General features: G+C 46.1%; 1 protein-coding gene across 1 annotated transcript; it reads left to right on the top strand.

The window, feature by feature from the left end:
* The first annotated feature begins 1179 nt into the window (after nt 1–1179).
* ELSPBP1 (epididymal sperm binding protein 1) lies at nt 1180–17893 on the top strand. The gene is made up of 7 exons (XM_042920344.1): nt 1180–1252; nt 1395–1463; nt 7625–7762; nt 12464–12610; nt 14353–14511; nt 16492–16656; nt 17760–17893. The coding sequence occupies exons 1-6, from the start codon at nt 1180–1182 to the stop codon at nt 16647–16649; spliced, it is 744 nt and encodes a 247-aa protein (XP_042776278.1). The 3' UTR covers nt 16650–16656; nt 17760–17893.
* Nucleotides 17894–19654: the final 1761 nt, after the last annotated feature.

Raw genomic sequence — 19654 nt, 5'->3', positions numbered from 1 at the left:
CTACTGTCAGGATCATAACGAATTTAGAATAGTGTATAGCACTCAATGAGTATTACCTGTTATTGTTTATGATCTCAGTTAATCATCATCACAAGCCTAAGTGGTAAGTAAGGTTAGCACCCCCATTTTTTTAGAGGAGGAAGCTGAGGCTTGGAGAACTTAAGTAACTTCCCAAGGTCACCCAGGTGGTAAATGGCGGAGTCAGGATTTCAGTCAGGACCAGCTAGTTTCTGCAGTCAGAGGTGGGTCCAATTCTAGAGTCTGAACCACCAGCCAGAGTGAGAGCCATGAGTAGGTGGGCAGTGAATGAATGAGATATCACTCAGGAAAAAAGCAAGTTTAGGGCTTGGTGCTGTGGTTAAGAATAACAAGAGAAATCAGAAAGACATCCCAATGTGTAGCAGGAAGGCAAGTGAGAGAGTGTGTTCTGACACCCAGGTGCTCAGTAATGCCACCTACCTGTTCAAGGACCTGAATCGATGGCTTTGGGATTTTTTTCCCCCAATGGACCATTCAGATTTGTTATTAAGAATTGGGGCCATCTGATGTCTTTCCTGAGCTGCCTTGATCTTTGCCTGAATTACTCATAAACCCAACTAACAATTTACAATGGAAATGCCCTTTCACCTCAGCATCTCATCGGACCCTCACAGCCTCTCCCGGAGGCAGGAATTATTAACCTACACTTCTGCAGGCGAGGGAACAAAGGCCCATAGGAGGGAAGCGGTTTATGAAGCTTGAGAACTCTGAAACTTGTGTAGACAGGTCTGCAGTGGAACCCGAGATCTGTCCCTTACCATCTGTGGTGTTTGGGCAAGTTACTCAACTTCCCAAACTGTGTTTTCACTCTACCGTAAAGCAAAAATAATCACCCCTGCTCCTTAGGTTGTTAGAAGGTGGTATATAGTAGGTACTTAATAATTCATAGCCAGCAGAGAAGCAGTAATAGAAGCAGAACCTCAAGACAAAACCAGGTCACCAGGTCCAGCCCTGGGTTGTTGTTTCTCTGGCGAACAGCACATCTTTCTTTCCTGTAAGAGTGAGTTACTCTTCACTGCCCTCTGGGGGTAGAAAGTAAAATGGCATGACACCAAACCTGGCAGTTAGTGGAAGAGGAAGGGGCCCCGCGGGAGCAAAATTTTTGTTTTCCTTCAGTCCAGAAAGAAGAGGCCAGTTGCGATGAACCGATGGTCCAGTTACCTGCTGGGATGGATGACCTTCCTCTACATCTGGGAGACAAGTGGAGGTGAAGGTACTGGGAAATGTTGGGGAGGATTTGGAAACCGGAAAGAACGAATGGGCCAAAGAAAGATTCCTGGATTCAGGTAGGGAGGAGATAGAGAGTCATCTGCTTCTGGACTACCTTGACCGCGGATAACTGAAACCATGGAAAGAGAGACCGTGGATAAGCCGGGGACTGCTGTGCCCAGGACACAAGCACCTTTTGAGATGCTCAGCACGTGGTAGGGAAATGCGAATACGTTCATTGAAAGGGGGGGGGGGGGCTCCATAATTCCAATGGATTGAGTCCTCAGACTGCATCTTGGACCCTCCCTTTCCACTCTTTTTCTTAAATCGAGGTAAAATGCACAGAACATAAAATTTCCCCTTTTAACCGTTTTGAAGTGTATGGCCAAGTGCACAGTTCAGTAGAAGTACACCCACAGCGTTGTACAACCAATAGCCACGATACATCACCTGTACTCATTAAACAATGCACATTTCCCCCGCCCCCAGCCCCTGGGGGCTGCTTTCTGACACCATGAATCTGACTGTTCTACATACCCCACAGAAGTGGAATCAAACAATACTTGTCCTTTTGTGACTTTTATGTCCCTTAGCATAACGTCCTCAAGATTCATCCATCCATTGTGTAGCCTGTGTCAGAATTTCCTTTCCTTCTAAGGCTGAATAACTATTCCACTGTGTGTGTGGTACATACTATGGACCTACCACGTTTTGTTTATCCATTCATCCATGGATGGACGTGGATTGTTTCCACCTCTTGGCCGTTGTGAACAATGCTGCTGTAAACATTGGGTGTTACAAATACTTCGCGGGATATAACGAGGAGTGGAATTGTTGGGTCACATGGCAATTCTACGTTTATTTTATTTTATTTTATTTTATTTTATTTTATTTTATTTTTTGAGGAACTGCCATACTATTTTCCAAAGCAGCTGCACCATTTTGTATTCCCATCTACAGTGCACAAGGGTTCCAATGTCTCCACATCCTTGTCAATACTTGTTGTTTTCTGTTTAAAAGAAAAAAAGGAGGGGCTCCTGGTCGGCTCAGTCGGTGTGTGACTCTTGATCTCGAGCTTGTGAGTTCGGGCCCCACATTGGGTGTAGAGATTACTTAAAAATAAAATCTTTAAAAAATTTTTAAATATTTTATTTATTTTTGAGACAGACAGAGACAGAGCATGAACGGGGGAGGGGCAGAGAGAGAGGGAGACACAGAATCCGAAGCAGGCTCCAGGCTCTGAGCCCCCAGCACAGAGCCTGACACGGGGCTCAAATTCACAAACCGTGAGATCATGACCTGAGCCGAAGTCAGACGCTTGCCTGACTGAGCCACCCAGGTGCCCCTTAAAAATAAACTCTTTAAAAAAAAAAGTAGCCATTTTAGTGGATGTGAGCCTACGTTCTCAATACATCTAAGAATCTAAATTAACCACCTCCAGATGGTGTGGTAAACATGGAAGGAGAACAAAGAGACACCCTGTGTCATAGTTCACTTAAGCTATGGCGAAACATTCTCCACAATTAAAATCCTTTTCTGCCTGATGAGCCCTCTCCCTTCAATAAGGCTCAAGAAACACTTGTTTTCATGCCCTTTAATTCCATGAAGTCCTTTTTGAATGACCACATTCTGTATTCCAGAAATTCCTAAGCTGAGGTCACTGGGCTAGCACTAGAGTTCATGAAACCCTGGCTCCGTATTTCAAAGGGTGTGTATTTATCAGGGTAGTGAGGATAGCTATTATAACAGAGAAGCTCCAAACTATTAGCAGCTTAACACAAAACATTTTACTTCTTGTTCCTACAAAGTCCAATGAGGGAGCATCTGGTTAGCAAGGATCCATGCGCCTTCCACCATGGGGCTCCACCATCCCCTAGGGTTCCAGGGTCCTCTGTGGATTCTTTGCATGGAGCTGGTAGACAAGGATCAAGAGTCTTAGGATCTTGAAGGAGAAGGGTTTTTTGTTTTGGGGGGTTTTTTTTGGGGCCAGGAAGTGATACCCGTCACTTTCTCCCACTTCCATTGGCCAGAACTCACAGGGTGCTTAGCTGCAAGGGAGTCTGGGAGATGTAGTTTTTAGCAGTACCTTTGAGAGGAAGATGACGCTGGTTTTGAACACCCAGCAGTTCTCTGCCACAGGGATGTATGGACATTTTCCTAGAGAGAAGATCTGGGTTGTCAAAAGAACTGACAAGTCCTGAAAAGGCTAAGAAGCCACACTTTATTCAGACAAGGAACAATGCCAGCTTTTCCAGTTAGGTTCTCTTTCTGGTCATACCTTCCTGAGACCACACCCGTATTCCTGTGGTGAAACTTGGTATCCCTAAGTCTCCTCTGCACATAGTTATGGACTAATTTATTCAACACACATTTGCCGAGTGGTTCCCGAGTGCCAGGCACTGTGCTATGGGCCAGAAACATAGCAATAAATAAAACTCATGCCCTGCTCTCGGGAGAGCTCACAGCAAATGGGAGTGATAGACACATAAGCAGATAATTATATTCTTTAAATATTTGGTAAGTACATTTATAGAGATCATCTCAGAGTATTATAAGAATGTGGAAGAGTATTAATCCAGGCTGAACCAAGTCGTATGGATGAGAAGCAGGGAGTAAAGCTAGGGACAAAGAAAAGAGCAGGATGAAGGGCATGAGCCAAATGCCAAAGACGAGAAAGAAGGTGGAGGAAGGTTGAGGAAATGTTAATCAGGCAGTGAGAACAGAGAGGTCAGCAGGGCCCGGATTATGGAGGATTTTAACCCAGTTAAGAAGATCAGACCATCTGCTGGATTACTTTGCAGATGGCTAATAGTATCTATTATGTGTTGGTTTGTACTAATAAGTCCCAAGGATAATCTTAATCCTGTGTACAGGGGCATCTGTCTTCCCTCCCCTCGCCACCAGCATCACACATACTGGTGGTGCCCATGACTGAGCATTATTGATGACGATGGTGATGGTGATGATGACAGTTAATGTTGGTCGAGGAGCAGCCATGTTCCAGGTCCACTTCTAAACACTTTCCAGATATTAACTGGTTTCAACTTGGTCTTCAACCAAGACCACACAGTTCTGAGAGCCAGGGGTGGACAACGCAATGTGACTTAAGGACCTCCACTTGCCTCAGCCCATTGGCGAAGCTCAAAGATGGCAGTCTGCCTTTTCTGCTGTCTCCCAGCCTCACCCCTGTGATGGCCCAGGTCAGATTATACAGGATAAGAATCTGATCCAGAGCAAGAGATGGAGGTTCCAGGTTGAAGACAGAGATGATGTCTGGTTCATCTGTATTAGTAATAGACTGACTATCCCTAAATGTCAGTGGCTGAACTCAGTAGGGTTCATGTCATCTAGAACTTCAGTGTGGATGTTTCATGGGAAGCCATTTGTGTTGTGATTCAGAGACACAGACCCCTTCTGTATTGGGGCTCCACCATCCCACAGGGCCTCAGCATACTTTGCAGGGTCCTCTTTCTCAGACTTTCTCAACCTGGGCACTGTTGACATTTGGGACCAGATGACTCGGTTCTGGGACGTGTGCATGGTAAGGTGTTTAGCAACATCTCCAGCCTCTACCCAGTAGGAACCAGTGGTGCAGCTTCCAGTTCGCCCCTCTCCCAGTTGTAACAACCCGAAACGTCTCCAAACATTGTCTAATGTCTCCTCCACTGAGAACCACTGCTCTATGTCCAGCTGGAAGAGGAAGTAGGGAGCATAGGGTTCACCGGGGACTTTTCGTTTATTATTATTATTATTATTTTTTAAATGTTTATTTATGCTTGAGAGAGAGAGAGCATGAGCAGGGGAGGGGCAGAGAGAGAGGGAGACACAGAATCGGAAGCGGGCCCCGGGCTCTGAGCTGTCAGCACAGAGCCCGACGCGGGGCTCGAACTCACGGACCGCGAGATCATGACCTGAGCCGAAGTCGGAGGCTTAACCGACTGAGCCACCCAGGCGCCCCCACCGGGGACTTTTCTAAGCGAGGAGCTGGAGAAGGTCATTTCTACCCACATTCCATGTGTTGCAACTGAGTCACGTGGCCCCACCTAACTATTCAGCCGAAAAATGGGTTCTTGCTAGGAGTCCAGAAAGAAAAAAGAAGATAGGTTTGGCGAGTCCATGGAAGCTTTGCCTCACCATCTTTGGAACATGAGCACACACACACATGCACACACGTGTATGCACGCACATCCATAACCTATCAGAATATCTTAGTCATAGTATCCATAATTATGTCTTTGAGGGAGGGAGAAAAGAGGGAAGGAGGGAATGACATGATGAAGGGAGGGAGAAAAGCTGTGATCCTGGACCAGTAGATAAAAAAATGCTAGTTCTCATCCCAGTTCTGCTCAAAAAAGGGTGAAAAAAAGGTATTAAGTTGAAATGATTCCTTATCTTACATGGGTATTCACTTTCTCCTCCACAATGTGGGCTAGAATAGCATTTCTTTCCATTTTTTTAAATGTTTTATTTATTTTTCAGACAGAGGAGGGGCAGAGAGAGAGGGAGACACAGAATCTGAAGCAGGATCCAGGCTCCCAGCCGTCAGCACAGAGCCCGACGCGGGGCTTGAACTCACAAACTGCGAGATCATGACCTGAGCCTAAATCGGACACTTAACACACTGAGCCACCCAGGCGCCCCACTTTTCCTTTTTTTAAAAAGTTTATTTATTTATTTTGAGACAGAGAGAGAGAGAGAGTAGGGGAGGGGCAGAGAGAGAAAGAGAGAGAGAGAGAGACTCTCAAGCAGGCTCCACATTGTCAGTAAGGAGCCCGATTCGGGGCTCGAACTCACGAACCAAGAGATCATGATCTGAGCCGAAGTCTGATGCTTAACCAACTGAGCCACCCAAGCACCTGTAGAATAACATTTCTTAAGATGTGTTTCAGGGAGGGGGACCTGGGTGGCTCAGTTGGTTAGGCACGGGCTTCGGCTCAGGTCATGATCTCACGGTCCGTGGGTTCCAGCCCTGCGTGGGCTCTGTACTGACAGCTCAGAGCCTGGAGCCTGCTTTGGATTCTGTGTCTCCCTCTCTCTCCGCTCCTTCCCCACTTGTGCTCTGTCTCTGTCTCTCAAAAATAAATAAACATAAAAAAAAGGTGTGTTTCAGGGACCATTAGTCTCCAGCACTATTGAGGAGTGGGGGGAAAGGACAATTCAATATAGTCCATAGCCTCCTGCTAATTCAGCACTCATTTGCATACTGACCCTTCTGATGAGTCCTTTGTTAAAGAAAGGGGTTTAGCTTTCTTTCACGTGGCATTTTCTTTTTTTTTTTTTCTTTTTTTTTAAATTTTTTTAAATGTTTTTTATTTATTTTTGAGACAGAGAGAGACAGAGCATGAACGGGGGAGGGGCAGAGAGAGAGGGAGACACAGAATCTGAAACAGGCTCCAGGCTCTGAGCCATCAGCCCAGAGCCCGACACGGGGCTCGAACTCACGGACCGCGAGATTGTGACCTGGCTGAAGTCAGACGCTTAACCGACTGAGCCACCCAGGCGCCCCTCACGTGGCATTTTCTGAGCTCATCCCTTTCTGTCAGTTCTTTCTGAAGCATCTATTATGAGCAAGTCACGATTCTAGGTTCTGAGGATACGTTGTGTCAAAGACAAAGTCCTGTCCTCACACAGAAGAATACAAAAAGCACCCCTCAGTATTTGCCACATCTGCATGCCACCAGCACTATCATTTACCCAACCTTCTTGAAATGTACTCTTTGACACCTTTATCTTCACTCTAACACCTTTATCTTTAAAGAATAGTTAACATTAGCTCTGTAATCTGTAAGCATTACTAACTTGCCATAAATAGAAATTGCACACAAAAGTAAATGCTATGAAAAGGAAATCTGATTCCTAAATTCTATTGGGTGCAACAATAAGGCTTTGAGCCTGGGTCCTGCCCTGTTTGTTGTTGTTGTTGTTGTTGTTGTTAAAAAGGGAGATTATTAAAAATTAGAGGCATGGTAGAGAAATACTCGCATTAAATTGAAGTCTTCTCTTTTGTGTAATCAGAAGGATTGAAAAAAGCATTGAAATGTGAGATTGTTTTCTGGTCTGTGTTGCAGCATTATTTGACGCGTGTCGCTCCATTACCTACTGTGATGTCATGACCCAAGAGTGTCTGGTGTGACATTGACGGTGCTCTAATGGTCTGGAGGAAAACTTTATTCCAGTTGCCTTTATGATATATGAGACTCTTTCCCTGTGCTCTTGGTCTCCACGTAAACTGGACACACCCTTATTTGTCACAAGAAAGTTGGATGCCAACACTGCATGTGTCACCTTCAGAACCGCCCACGAGAACCAAAGCAAGACTCACCCTTGGCTCATTCATTTGTGATGAAACCCTTCTATTTGTCTCTCTGTCCTCCAGGTCAGAAGGATTCATGTGTCTTTCCCTTCATCTACAAGGGGTCTACTTACTTCTCTTGTATCAAAACCAACAGCCTGTCCCCTTGGTGTTCGACAAAAGCCGTTTACGATGGGCAGTGGAAGTACTGTATGGAAGAGGGTGAGTGATGCCATGCTGTCCCCTCAGCCGACCTCCTCAAATGATGGATTATAAAAGAGAATGTGTGGACGTGTAGAATGTGATCATATTTTTGAAGACGAGTTACGACATCTGTGTGTGTGCATAGAAAGTGCGGAGGCCACATACTGGATGCTAACAATGGCTAATAATATGACAATGATAGTGTTAAAAATGGTGCTTTCTGAATGAAAGAGAGGTTACAAGACCACAGGGAACCACTGTATTCTTTGTCTCTTTCTTAATTTTCTAAATTAATAAGGAAAAGCAGACAACAAAGTGTAACAGAGAAGGGATTTGACAGATTCTGTTTACTGCTTCTCAAAGCCCAAGACATTTTTGACAATTAGATGATTTCTAATTTTTCTGCACAGGACAAAAGGCATTTTGTTTGTTTTAACCAATATCCTGTTGTTGGACATTTTAATTGTTCCTACGAGCAGCCAGATTTTGAATATTTAGGGTTTTCTTTTCATTTGTATCACTGTTCTTGACTCTCTTAGATCAAAGGCTCCCTTTGATAATAAGTATAACAACCCTTTCACTATACTGAAATAAAATGTATAATGTTACCTACTCCAAATTCATAATTTCAGAATAAATCAACACAATCCCTTAGCTGCAATATAAGACAGAAATAGGGGCGCCTGGGTGGCGCAGTCGGTTAAGCGTCCAACTTCAGCCAGGTCACGATCTCGCGGTCTGTGAGTTCGAGCCCCGCGTCAGGCTCTGGGCTGATGGCTCAGAGCCTGGAGCCTGTTTCCGATTCTGTGTCTCCCTCTCTCTCTGTCCCTCCCCCGTTCATGCTCTGTCTCTCTCTGTCCCAAAAATAAATAAACGTTGAAAAAAAAATTTCATAAGACAGAAATAAAAGAGCAAATTGATAATAAAAAGCACCATGATCATAACTAACCTAAAAAGATATTAAAAGGTGGCCAGAGGCTCATACCTCCTAGCAGAATCTCTTTGATTATAAGAGCTAAAAATGACTACAAAGAAGCCCCATTACACTGGGGGGTGGGGTGGGGAATAAAAACACAACAATAAAAACAAAAACCCAAACTTGGAAGCAATACCACCTCTAGTTGAAAATATCGCTCTAGTTTAAATGATGCAAATCAGGATCTACTGGTTGAAATTGAACCCGAAAATTAGAAACAGACTTTTTTTTTTTATTTCTAGAAAAGAGGTCCCCAAACATGCTAAGACACACAAGAGGAGACAAAACTCTGCCCAAAGTGCGGATACAGACACAATCAGGGCCTAGAGATTTAACAACATGCATCTGATTAAACCTCTTTCAGCCAATCACAGAGGGCTCCTGTATAGATGGTTTGCCATTGGCATCTCCTCCCTCATCCCTGGCTTCTGAACTAAGAACTGCTCTTTGGACCCCTAGTGGTGGGTTTCTCACCACCTGTGAACAGCCCCAATTCTTTCCCTCCCACCCCTCATGTAATCCACCAATTAGCCTGTTAGTTCTACCTTCAAAAATCAATTCTAGCTTCAGTTTCTGGGAAGGAGCTGCCTCCACTGCTCCCATCCTTCTCCAAATCACCATCAGTTCTCCCCCCCCCCAAATTTGTTAACTGGGCTCCTCAAATCCCCCCCACCTCCCTCCAAATCAATTCCCCACACATCAGTCAAAGTAACCTTTTCGGAATGTGAAATCATGCAACGCTACTCCCCTGCTTGTGCCCCTGCATGGCTCACCAGCACACTTAGAAGGATATCCTGAGCCCAAAGAGCCAACACAATCCTAAGAAAGGAAAACAAAGCAGGAAGCATCACACTTCAGACTATATTACACAGTTATAGTAATAAAAACAGTATGGTATTGGCATAAAAACAGACACATGGATTAATGGAGCAGATTGAGAGCCCAGAAATAAACCCATGCATATATGGTCAATTAATTTATGACAAAGGAGCCAAGAATATGCAATGGGGAAAGAATGATCTCTTCAATAAGTGGTGTTGATAAAACTGGACAGTCGCATACAAAAGAATGGAACTGGACCCCTCTCTTATGCCATACACAAGGGTCAACTCAAAATTATTAAAGACTTGAATCATAAGATGCAAAACCCCAGAACTCCGGCAAGAAAACATGGGGCTAAGCTGGAAGACATCAGTCTTAGTGACGATTGTTTGGGTTTGACACCAAAATCAAAAGCAAAAATAAACAAGTGGCACTACATCAAACTACGAAGCTTCTGTGTAGCAAAAGAAGCCATCAATAAAATGATAAGGCAACGCATGGAATGGAAGAAAATATTTGCAAATAATATACCTGATAAGGGGTTAATATCTGAAACGTCCAAAAGAACTACAACTTGAGGAAAGGAGAAGGAGGAGAAGGAGAAGAGGGAGAAGAAGAGGGTGGAGGAGGGGGAGGAGGAGATGAAGAAGAAGAAGAAGAAGAAGAAGAAGAAGAAGAAGAAGAAGAAGAAAGAGAAGGAGGAGAAGGAGGAGAAGGAGAAGGGGAAGGGGAAGAAGAAGGAGAAGAAGAGGAAGAAGGAGAAGGAGAAGAAGGAGAAGAAGAAGAGGACGAGGAGGAGGAAGAGGAAGAAAGAGAAGGAGGAGAAGGAGAAGGGTAAGGGGAAGAAGAAGGAGAAGAAGAGGAAAAAGGAGAAGGAGGAGAAGAGGAAGAGGAGGAAGGAGAAGGAGAAGGGGAAGAAGAAGGGGAAGAAGAAGGGCAAGAAGAAGAAGGAGAAGAAGAAGAAGAAGAAGAAGAAGAAGAAGAAGAAGAAGAAGAAAGGGGAGGAGGAGGAGGAGAAGGAGAAGAGGGAGAAGAAGAGGGTGGAGGAAGGGGAGGAGGAGATGGAGGAGAAGAAGAAGAAGAAGAAGAAGAAGAAGAAGAAGAAGAAGAAGAAGAAGAAGGAGAAGGGGAAGAAGAAGAAGGAGGAGGAGAAGAAGAAGAAGGAGGAGGAGGAGGAGGAGGAGAAGAGGGTGGAGGAAGGGGAGAAGAAGAAGAAGAAGAAGAAGAAGAAGAAGAAGAAGAAGAAGAAAGAAGGAGGAGAAGGAGAAGGGGAAGGGGAAGAAGAAGGAGAAGAAGAGGAAGAAGGAGAAGGAGAAGAAGAGGAAGAAGGAGAAGGAGAAGAAGGAGAAGGAGAAGAAGAAGAGGACGAGGAGGAAGGAGAAGGGGAAGAAGAAGGGGAAGAAGGAGAAGAAGAGGAGGAGGAGGAAGAGGAAGAAAGAGAAGGAGGAAGAGAAGGGGAAGAAGAAGGAGAAGAAGAGGAAAAAGGAGAAGGAGGAGAAGAGGAAGAGGAGGAAGGAGAAGGGGAAGAAGAAGGGCAAGAAGAAGAAGGGGAAGAAGAAGAAGAAGAAGGAGGAGGAGGAGGAGGAGGAGGAGGAGGAGGAGAGGAGGAAGGAGAAGGGGAAGAAGAAGAAGGAGAAGAAGAAGAAGAAGAAGGAGGAGGAGAAGGAGAAGAGGAGGAAGGAGAAGGGGAAGAAGAAGAAGGAGAAGAAGAAGAAGAAGAAGAAGAAGAAGAAGAAGAAGAAGAAGAAGAAGAAGAAGGAGGAGGAGGAGGAGGAGGAGGAGGAGGAGAAGAGGAGGAAGGAGAAAGGGAAGAAGAAGAAGGAGAAGAAGAAGAAGAAGAAGAAGAAGAAGAAGAAGAAGAAGAAGAAAGAAGAAGAAGGAGGAGGAGGAGGAGGAGGAGGGGGAGGAGGAGGAGAAGGAGAAGAGGAGGAAGGAGAAGAAGAAGAAGAAGAAGAAGAAGGAGGAGGAGGAGGAGGAGGAGGACGGAGGAGGGGGGTGGAGGGAGAGGAAGGGAAGAAGAAGGAGAAGGAGACACCTCACCTTGGTCTGCAAAGCTCTACAAGACCTTGCCCTTCTCTGTCCTCACCTTCTTCCACTCCCTTCCTTGCCTGATGAGCTCCAGCTACACTGGCTGTCATGCTTCTTGAATGTTCTGAACTCCTTTCTGTCTTGAACCCTTCCCACTTTTATTCCCTCTATCTGGACCTCAACTCCCCCCAATTTTTGCATGGCTGGCTTCTCCACATTGTGCAAGCCTCTGCTCAAGTGCCACCTGCTCAAGGAAGCCTTCCCTCATCGCTTCATCAATGACAACCCCTCCATCACCTCCAAATGACCCTGATTCCCTCGCTGAGTGTGAGTAAATCCACCCACTATAAACATAATGTCCAAAACGATATTTGTTGTACTATCTGTGGTGGGAAATTCAATCTATGAAAGTTGCAATAAGGTACCAGCACCTGGATGATAATGTTACTATATTTTACTTCACTGATATTTGACTTTTTTTCAGTAATGGCAACTTTTTTTTTTTTTTGTATGCCAAGATCTTGACTTCACCTGTTGGTCGTAAACCATCAAAATTCTTTGTCTTGACTTGATTTCTACAGGTCTGTTGGTGATTCTAAGAGATTCATTTTTAAGACACTGAAGTATATTAAGTTTGTTCAGCAGGTTGGGGGGCGGCGTTGTTGAGGTTGGGAACCCTGTTGGGGGAAGCTTTGAGCATGAAAGTACACAAGTAGGCTTTCTTTACAACATGCTTAATAAAATGAATGAATAAAATATCTTTAAAACTTGATGCTTGACCTGTATTTTGATGGCTGACGGATGAATGGATGGATGCACGGGTGGATGATTGAGTGACTGTCCTGTGAATGACTAGAGAAAGTCAAACCACTCACAGACTCCTTTCCATACAGATTACCCACGATGCATCTTCCCCTTCATCTATCGAGGAAGGTACCATAACAACTGCATCACGGAGGGTGGCTTCTTCAGAAAGCTGTGGTGTTCCGTCACCTCCAGCTTTGATGAGAAGCAGCAGTGGAAATACTGTGAAACAAATGGTAAGGCACTGGAGCAGGGATGGGGGTTTTGGTGGGGAGGCGGGTGGGGGAGAGCAATGATCATTCTGAGGGGATGGTGGCATGGGGGAGAGCAGAGCATTGAGAGCAATACTTCTAGAAACTAAGTGTGTTCTTGGAGAATACATTAGGACAACTGCAGGAGACAGGAATGTCCTAAGGCCATGTTCCCCCGAGTGCCTAATGTCAGCATGGAAAATCTAGTTGTCCTAAGAGCCAATACCATGGGCTGCAGTCCTGACATTGGTTTTCAACTATTTCTGCTGCTAGACTTGGCAATACGTGGATTCACCCAGTGCTGGACCCTACCTGCATTTCAAAGTGGCTTCAGATTTCATCTTAATTCTATGCCTACTCTTATTCTTAAAAATTTTTTTAATCTTTATTTATTTTTGAGAGACACAGAGAGAGAGAAACAGAGTGTGAGCAGGGGAGGGGCAGAGAGAGAGGGAGACACAGAATCCAAATCAGGCTCTAGGCTCTGAGCTGTCAGCACAGAGCCTGATGTGGGGCTTGAACTCACGAACTGTGAGATCGTGACCTGAGCCGAAGTCGGGCGCTTAACCGACTGAGCCACTCAGGTGCCCCTTAACTTATTCTTTTTAAAAATGTTTATTTATTTTGAGAGAGAGAGAATGAGCATGAGTGAGGGAGGGGCATAGAGAGAGGAGAGAGAGAGTATCTCAAGCAGCCTCCATGCTATCAGTGCAGAGCCCAATGCAGGGCTGGATTCCATGAATTGTGAGATCATGACCTGAGCTGAAATCAAGAGTCAGAGGCATAACTGAGTGAGCCACCCAGGCATCCCTACTCTTAACTTTTTTTTTTTTAATTTTTAATGTTTATTTTATTTTTGAGACAGAGAGAAACAGAGCGTGAGTAGGAGAGGTGCAGAGAGAGAGGGAGACACAGAATCCAAAGCAGGCTCCAGGCTCTGAGCTGTCAGCACAGAGCCTGATGCGGGGCTTGAACCCACCAACTGTGAGATCATGACCTGAGCCGAAGTTGGATGCTTAACCGACTGAGCCACCCAGGCGCCCCTACTCTTAGCTTCTTAATGACCTCCATTCATTCTGGAGCCCTCTCTGTATTAGACTCTATATACCACATCCCATTGAATGTTTCCATAAAAGCCCTATGAGATGCTATTTTTTCCACATTCAATAAGTGGTCGCAGTAAAATTAAATCCTGTCCAAGGTCACACTCCTAGGTGATGTCAGAGTTAGGATTTGAATGCAAGTCCATATGGCTCTGATGCCCCTGCTCCCTCACCAAGCAGTGTTGCCTCCATTGAGATGAAAATTCACGTGAGGCACCTATCCATGAGCACACTTATTCCTGCTAAAGCCTTATTTACGTTTATCCCTTAGCACTCAAAAAAACCATAATGCCATATAAAACCTTGAATTTTATCTTTGTCGTAGCCATCCATCACTTGTATCCTTAACCCTAAACCAACGTTAACCTTAGATCTCACGATAACTCTGTTGATGAAGCCTGCAGAGCAACTCTGTTGTAAATGGTGTGGCTGTTGATGGCTTGGGTTCTCACTTACACGCAAAGTGGATGGAAATAATAACATCACCAGGAACTGAACTGGAGCATGTTCAATGTCGTGTTGCCTTTCCTGAGATAAAGCATGGCGCCTACTTGATGCATGATACATGGAAGCTCTTTTTGTTATCTCTTCTTGTCCCTGTGACCTTTCCATCATTTTTTTCAGAGTATGGGGGAAATTCTTTCAGCAAGCCCTGTGTCTTCCCCTCCGTCTACAGAAATAGCATGATCTTTGAATGCATTGAGAGTGAAAGCAACAGACTGTGGTGCCCGACCACGGAGAACATGGATGAGGATGGGAAGTGGAGCCTCTGCGCCGACACTAGTAATACGGGGAAGGGGGCTGGGTGGGCATAGGCAGACTCCTTCACTCAATTACCCAGCAAACACTGACTCCAGCCCGACTGCGTGCCAGCCACTGTGTTGGGCGGTGGGCATGTGGTGATGAGTAAGACAGAGTCCCACCCTCGTGGATATCTGATGAGCAAATAGCATGAAAAATCGATAGCGTGATGGGCAAGATGCGGGCCGCTTAAGATCCAAGAGAAAGGGGTCAATATAAGGTTTTCAAAATGTGAAACACCTAAGTACTTGCTTGCACAAACATAGAGTAAATCCACGCTAAGATTTAAAAAAAAAAAAATTGCTAATAAGGGAATAACAAGGATAGTGAAGCCAATTCGAGGGACATTTTAAGAACTGCATAAAGTCAGTGAAAAAGAATGCTGAGCTGAAGCAAGATTGTTAAGTTAGCCACCCAATCTGGTAACACCTAAAGGGCAATCAAGGGACGCCTGGCTGGCTCAGTTGATGGAGAATCCAACTCTTGGTCTCAGGGTCATGAGTTTGAGCCCCACGTTGGATATGGAGCCTACTTAAATACATACATACATACATACATACATATGTAAATACATAAATAAAAATAAAATAACACAAAGGGCAATCAAACCCTTGGGGTTGTCTACCAGACAGAAATTATCGGCATCTCTACCAAACAAAAATCATTCACAATGTATCAATCTTTTACAAGTTACAGAGTTGGGGCCTCCAAGCAATAGCAGGTAGTAAGTCAGATAAAGTTCTATTTCCCTACAGCAGGGGTCTGCAAACTCTCTCCTGCCTATGAGCTAAGTCTGGGCCAATGTTTCTCTTGGCCCCCAACCCAACTTTCTACACAGCCGAAAAAAGTCCAAAGAAGGATCCTATTTTGTGACGGGCAAAAATTATATGAAATTCAAATCCCAGGGCCCACATACAAAGACCGAGGCTGTATGAGGCACGAAGCTAAAAATAACTACCATCTGGCCCTTTCTAGAAAAAGTTTGCTGACACTGAGCTAGAGAACCAGATGGCCCTTAGGGACTGTTTAGACAGTGCTTTAGGAGGACATAAGGTCAGGATATTTTGACCCCAATTGTGTGTTTTGGATAATTTTGTTAACAAAGGAAAACAAGTGTACATTTGGTGGGTGGTCAGGGAAGAAGCCCACGAGGAAGAAAAATAGAACATTTCTCTGTAAATGTAACCTGATGGGTCCCCATAAAGGACATCCCAGGCGGCCTGGACTTCAGGACCCTGGACAGCTCTTCAGCATTAGGCGCGTTTTGCTCGAGAGCTGCGCCGCACAAGCCCGGCCAGTATTGATTTGGGTTCCAAATCCACTTCAACGAGTGGAGAATTCGCACATTCAGGATCTGTGAATGAAGACGACTCCCTGTAAGATGTCCTCTCCGCGCTTCCCACTTGCCTCCCTGGCTCCCCTGCTGACATGACGCTGTCCTCCTCTCTCCCACTGCCAGGACCCCTTGTGTGTTCACGCTGCCCTTGTGCCCCATTTCCACACCCCACAGAGCTAAACTCAAATAGCTTCCCAGGGAAGAAAACCCCTCTGGCATCTAGGGTTAAGTCAGTATTTCCTTCCTTTAATGGGAGTCTCTGAGCAGACCCATGGGCCATGTGGACCCAGTTTTTATTTAAACAATTTTTAATGTTTATTTATTTTTGAGAGAAAGAGAGAGAACGCGCACTCGCCCGCGAGCAAGCGGGGGAGGGGCAGAAAGAGAGGGAGACACAGAATCTGAAGAAGGCTCCAGGCTCCACACTCTCAGCTCAGAGCCCGACACGGGGCTCGAACCCACGAACTGTGAGATCATGACCGGAGCCAAAGTCAGACACTTAACCGACTGAGCCACCCAGGTGCCCCGACCCAGTTTTGATTTTAGAGGGGGCTCTGAAGTCTAAGCCTTCACCACAGCGTCAAGGCACGGGGGTAACCATTTTCCTATCCCCTTCTACTCCCTAGGAATTTCTTCACTGGTTCCTGGCTTTCCTTGCCACTTCCCATTCAACTACAAAAACAAGAATTATTTTAACTGTACCAGCAAAGGATCGAAGCACAACCTTACGTGGTGTGCAACCTCTTACAACTATGACCAGGACCACACCTGGGTGTACTGCTGACACAAAGGTGAGGTGCATAGCATACCTGGGCAATGCCGCTGTGAAGGTGACATCCGTCCCTTCCAGCACGATTCGCTGGGGTTGCCAGCAAGGTGAGCTCCCTGTCCCAGAGATGAGGTGAAGTGGGGGTGGGGGAGGGACGGGGACAGCTTCCCAGATTAGTAAGAGGTGGATGAACCATTTTGGACCCAGAAAGGTGCCATGCCAAGTGTTGGGTCTGGGAAGCCTTGGGTGTGCAAAGTAGGAGAATGGAATTTCTCAAACTGGGGCGTGAGAAGGAAAGATGACCTTGAAAGGAGATGACCAGGACTTCACTGGGCCCCAAAAGCCATGCACCAGGTTATTGACCTGCTACCCACTGAGTAGCCAACAGAGAAAAAGGTAGGGTTCAGTTCTCCTCCTCGTTGCATGGGTCCTTCCCCCACCTCTGCACGTAAGTCCTCAACTCTCTCCACAGGACCAACTTCTCTCTCCCTTCCAGTCTTTTCTTCTGATTTCAGTATTCTCCCCAGACACCCTGTGTGGGTCCACTGACCTAATCACTCAGGATGTCTGGGATTTAACAAACAGAAGCCCTTTCATCAGATATGTGGACGGCTCTGGTGTTTCTGGCAATATTTGCCCTTATGATGCATGTGGCTTAGGGATGACACCAAACTTAGTGATTCCTCCCGAATTTTGCCTTGGCCATCAAAATCATCTTCCTGGAACAGAAGAGAGGCAACGGAATAGGTCTGGGGCTCTGGGTACCATCTTAACAGGGTGGGTATTAAAAATCACCCACAAGTCGTCCCCAGGCTTGGCTAGAATGAAGAACATTCTTAGTGCCCAGCCTCTGACTCTTGTCCACCAGAGCACAACTCTCTCCTTTGGGTCCCTCTTTCAGCAAGTCTAATACAGTAGAGGTGAGGTTAAGGTGCTCAGGGTTCAGTGGCTTATCGGCCGCCATGAGCCAGGTGAGGGGCAGGGGTAGGTCTAACCACTCTTGGTTCGGCCACCTCCTCTTCTGACTCAGTCTTGGAAGCCAATGCAATACTTTTTTATTCACATCACACTTTGAGTCAGTGCACACTCGTCACCTGAATGCTGGCTTTTGATTCTATTTTCAAGGGGAGGAGAAACATCTTCAGAGGAAGACGGACATACCAAGTGTGGAACCTGCTTCGTCTTTTCCTTTCGAGCTTAATCACCTTTAGAAATACCTTGTCCGCCATTTTGCTTAATCACTTGGTCCTTTGTGAAGAACAGAGGGGGGCCTAAACACCAGTAAAGGAGCCCACAGTTAATCCCCCAGGGGGCTGCCTTTGTGCTTCCTGGAATGGGATTCGGTGAGGGACCTGGAATGCATGGTGAATCTCCTGGTAGGAGGTCAGATTCTCAGCCCAGGGGCCCCTTGGAAGGAACTGCATCCTGCTATCTCTTTCCTGGAAACCATAGATTTGGGTGGAGCATTTTTAGGTACTTATGAAATCATTAATAAATAAATTAGTAGGTAAACATAGGGTAGAAATTTCATTGCAAGGGGGCCCCTGGGTGGCTCAGTCGGTTAGGGGTCCGACTTCGGCTCCAGTCATGATCTTGCGGTCCGTGAGTTCGAGCCCCGCATTGGGCTCTGTGCAGACAGCTCAGATTTGGATTCTGTGTCTCCCTCCCTCTCTGCCCCTCCCCACTCACACTCTGTCTTTCTCTCTCTAAAAAATAAATAAACATTAAAAAAGTAAAAAAAAAAAAAAGAAAAGAAAATTCATTGCAAGACTACCTCAACTATTCCTTCCCCATGCCCATGGCAGACATGAGTAATTGATTACAGAGTCTGCTTCCCTGTGAGCCCAGAGGCATCCTTGTGTTATTATTGTTCGTTTCCCCTCCCCTTCCCCCCTCCTCCTCTTTCATGAAACCCTCTGAGCAACTGCTACCCCTATCCCACACTGCATGCAGACATCAGGAATAGATTTTCACCATTCAGCCTCATTGGGTACCAATCTGATTGTCTGAAACGAGGTTGCAGAGACATTCGAGAAGCCTGAAGATCCCATGGCAGATCTTTTCCACTGTAGATCAAGACCAACCAGATGACCCATCCTTCCTTAATCACATACAAACAGGCCACAGGAAACCTGGCTCTCCTGCCCCCAGCTGCCACACAAGACTTCAGAGACAGACAGACATACTTCCCTTCCCTCACAAACTTTCCACCTCTGCCCCCTCAACCCAGGCACAGCCCTGTTCTTGAAGCTACCACTCTGACTCCAGCCTCGGTGCCTTGCTTGTGTGGAATCCCCCTTCCCTGGTCTCTGCTGAGCCACTCAGTGTTGGAGATGGAGATGTGTCCCCGGATCCCCCTTCTGCAGAGGACCTGCCCAGCTCTGGCCAATGCTGTCTGCAGGCAGCCATCAGCCATCAGTCCCAAATCAGGGATGTCCTCAGCTATGGAGTAACCTCCCTTGTGCAAGGTCATGCTCTTCCCAGGGCAGCCTGTGTGCAAGTGCTGACTGAGGGCAGGTTAAAAGTTCAGCCAGTTCAACCCCAGGGAGACAAATCAGAAGAGCTAGGTCAGGAGTTCCCGTGGGCTCTGCTGCAGTGTGTGAGTTTGCATTCCGGTTCCTTCCCCAGGTATCGAGCCTAAGGACACTCCTTGATAAACCTCCTGCATACTCAGAGGAGGGACGCTGGGAACCCAACCTGAGATAGCCTGTCATTAAGAAATGTCATTTCTGGGGGTGTCTGGCTGGCTTGGTTGGTAGAGCGTGTGATGCTTGATCTTGGGGTCATGAGTTCAAGCCCCATGTTGGGAGTAGAGATTACTTAGAAAAAAACAAGAATTTAATAGTCATGGGGACCCTGGGTGGCTCAGTCAGTTAAGCATCTGGCTCTGGCTCAAGTCATGATCTCACTGCTCATGAGTTCAAGCCCCACGTCGGGCTCTGTGCTGACAGCTCGGAGCCTGGAGCCTGCTTCCGATTCTGTCTCTGTCTCTCTCTGCCCCTCCCCTGCTCGTGCTCTCT

The sequence above is a fragment of the Panthera leo genome, chromosome E2 (assembly GCF_018350215.1).
Source record: "Panthera leo isolate Ple1 chromosome E2, P.leo_Ple1_pat1.1, whole genome shotgun sequence".
NCBI lineage: Eukaryota > Metazoa > Chordata > Mammalia > Carnivora > Felidae > Panthera > Panthera leo.
This window is presented reverse-complemented; position numbering and strand designations above follow the sequence as displayed.

Coding starts and splice junctions, on each gene's coding strand:
- ELSPBP1 (XM_042920344.1), top strand. CDS start 1,180: ATGAACCGATGGTCCAGTTACCTGCTGGGATGGATGACCTTCCTCTAC. Junction 12,611..14,352: donor GAAATACTGTGAAACAAATG/GTAAGGCACTGG, acceptor CATTTTTTTCAG/AGTATGGGGGAAATTCTTTC. Junction 14,512..16,491: donor GAGCCTCTGCGCCGACACTA/GTAATACGGGGA, acceptor TCTACTCCCTAG/GAATTTCTTCACTGGTTCCT.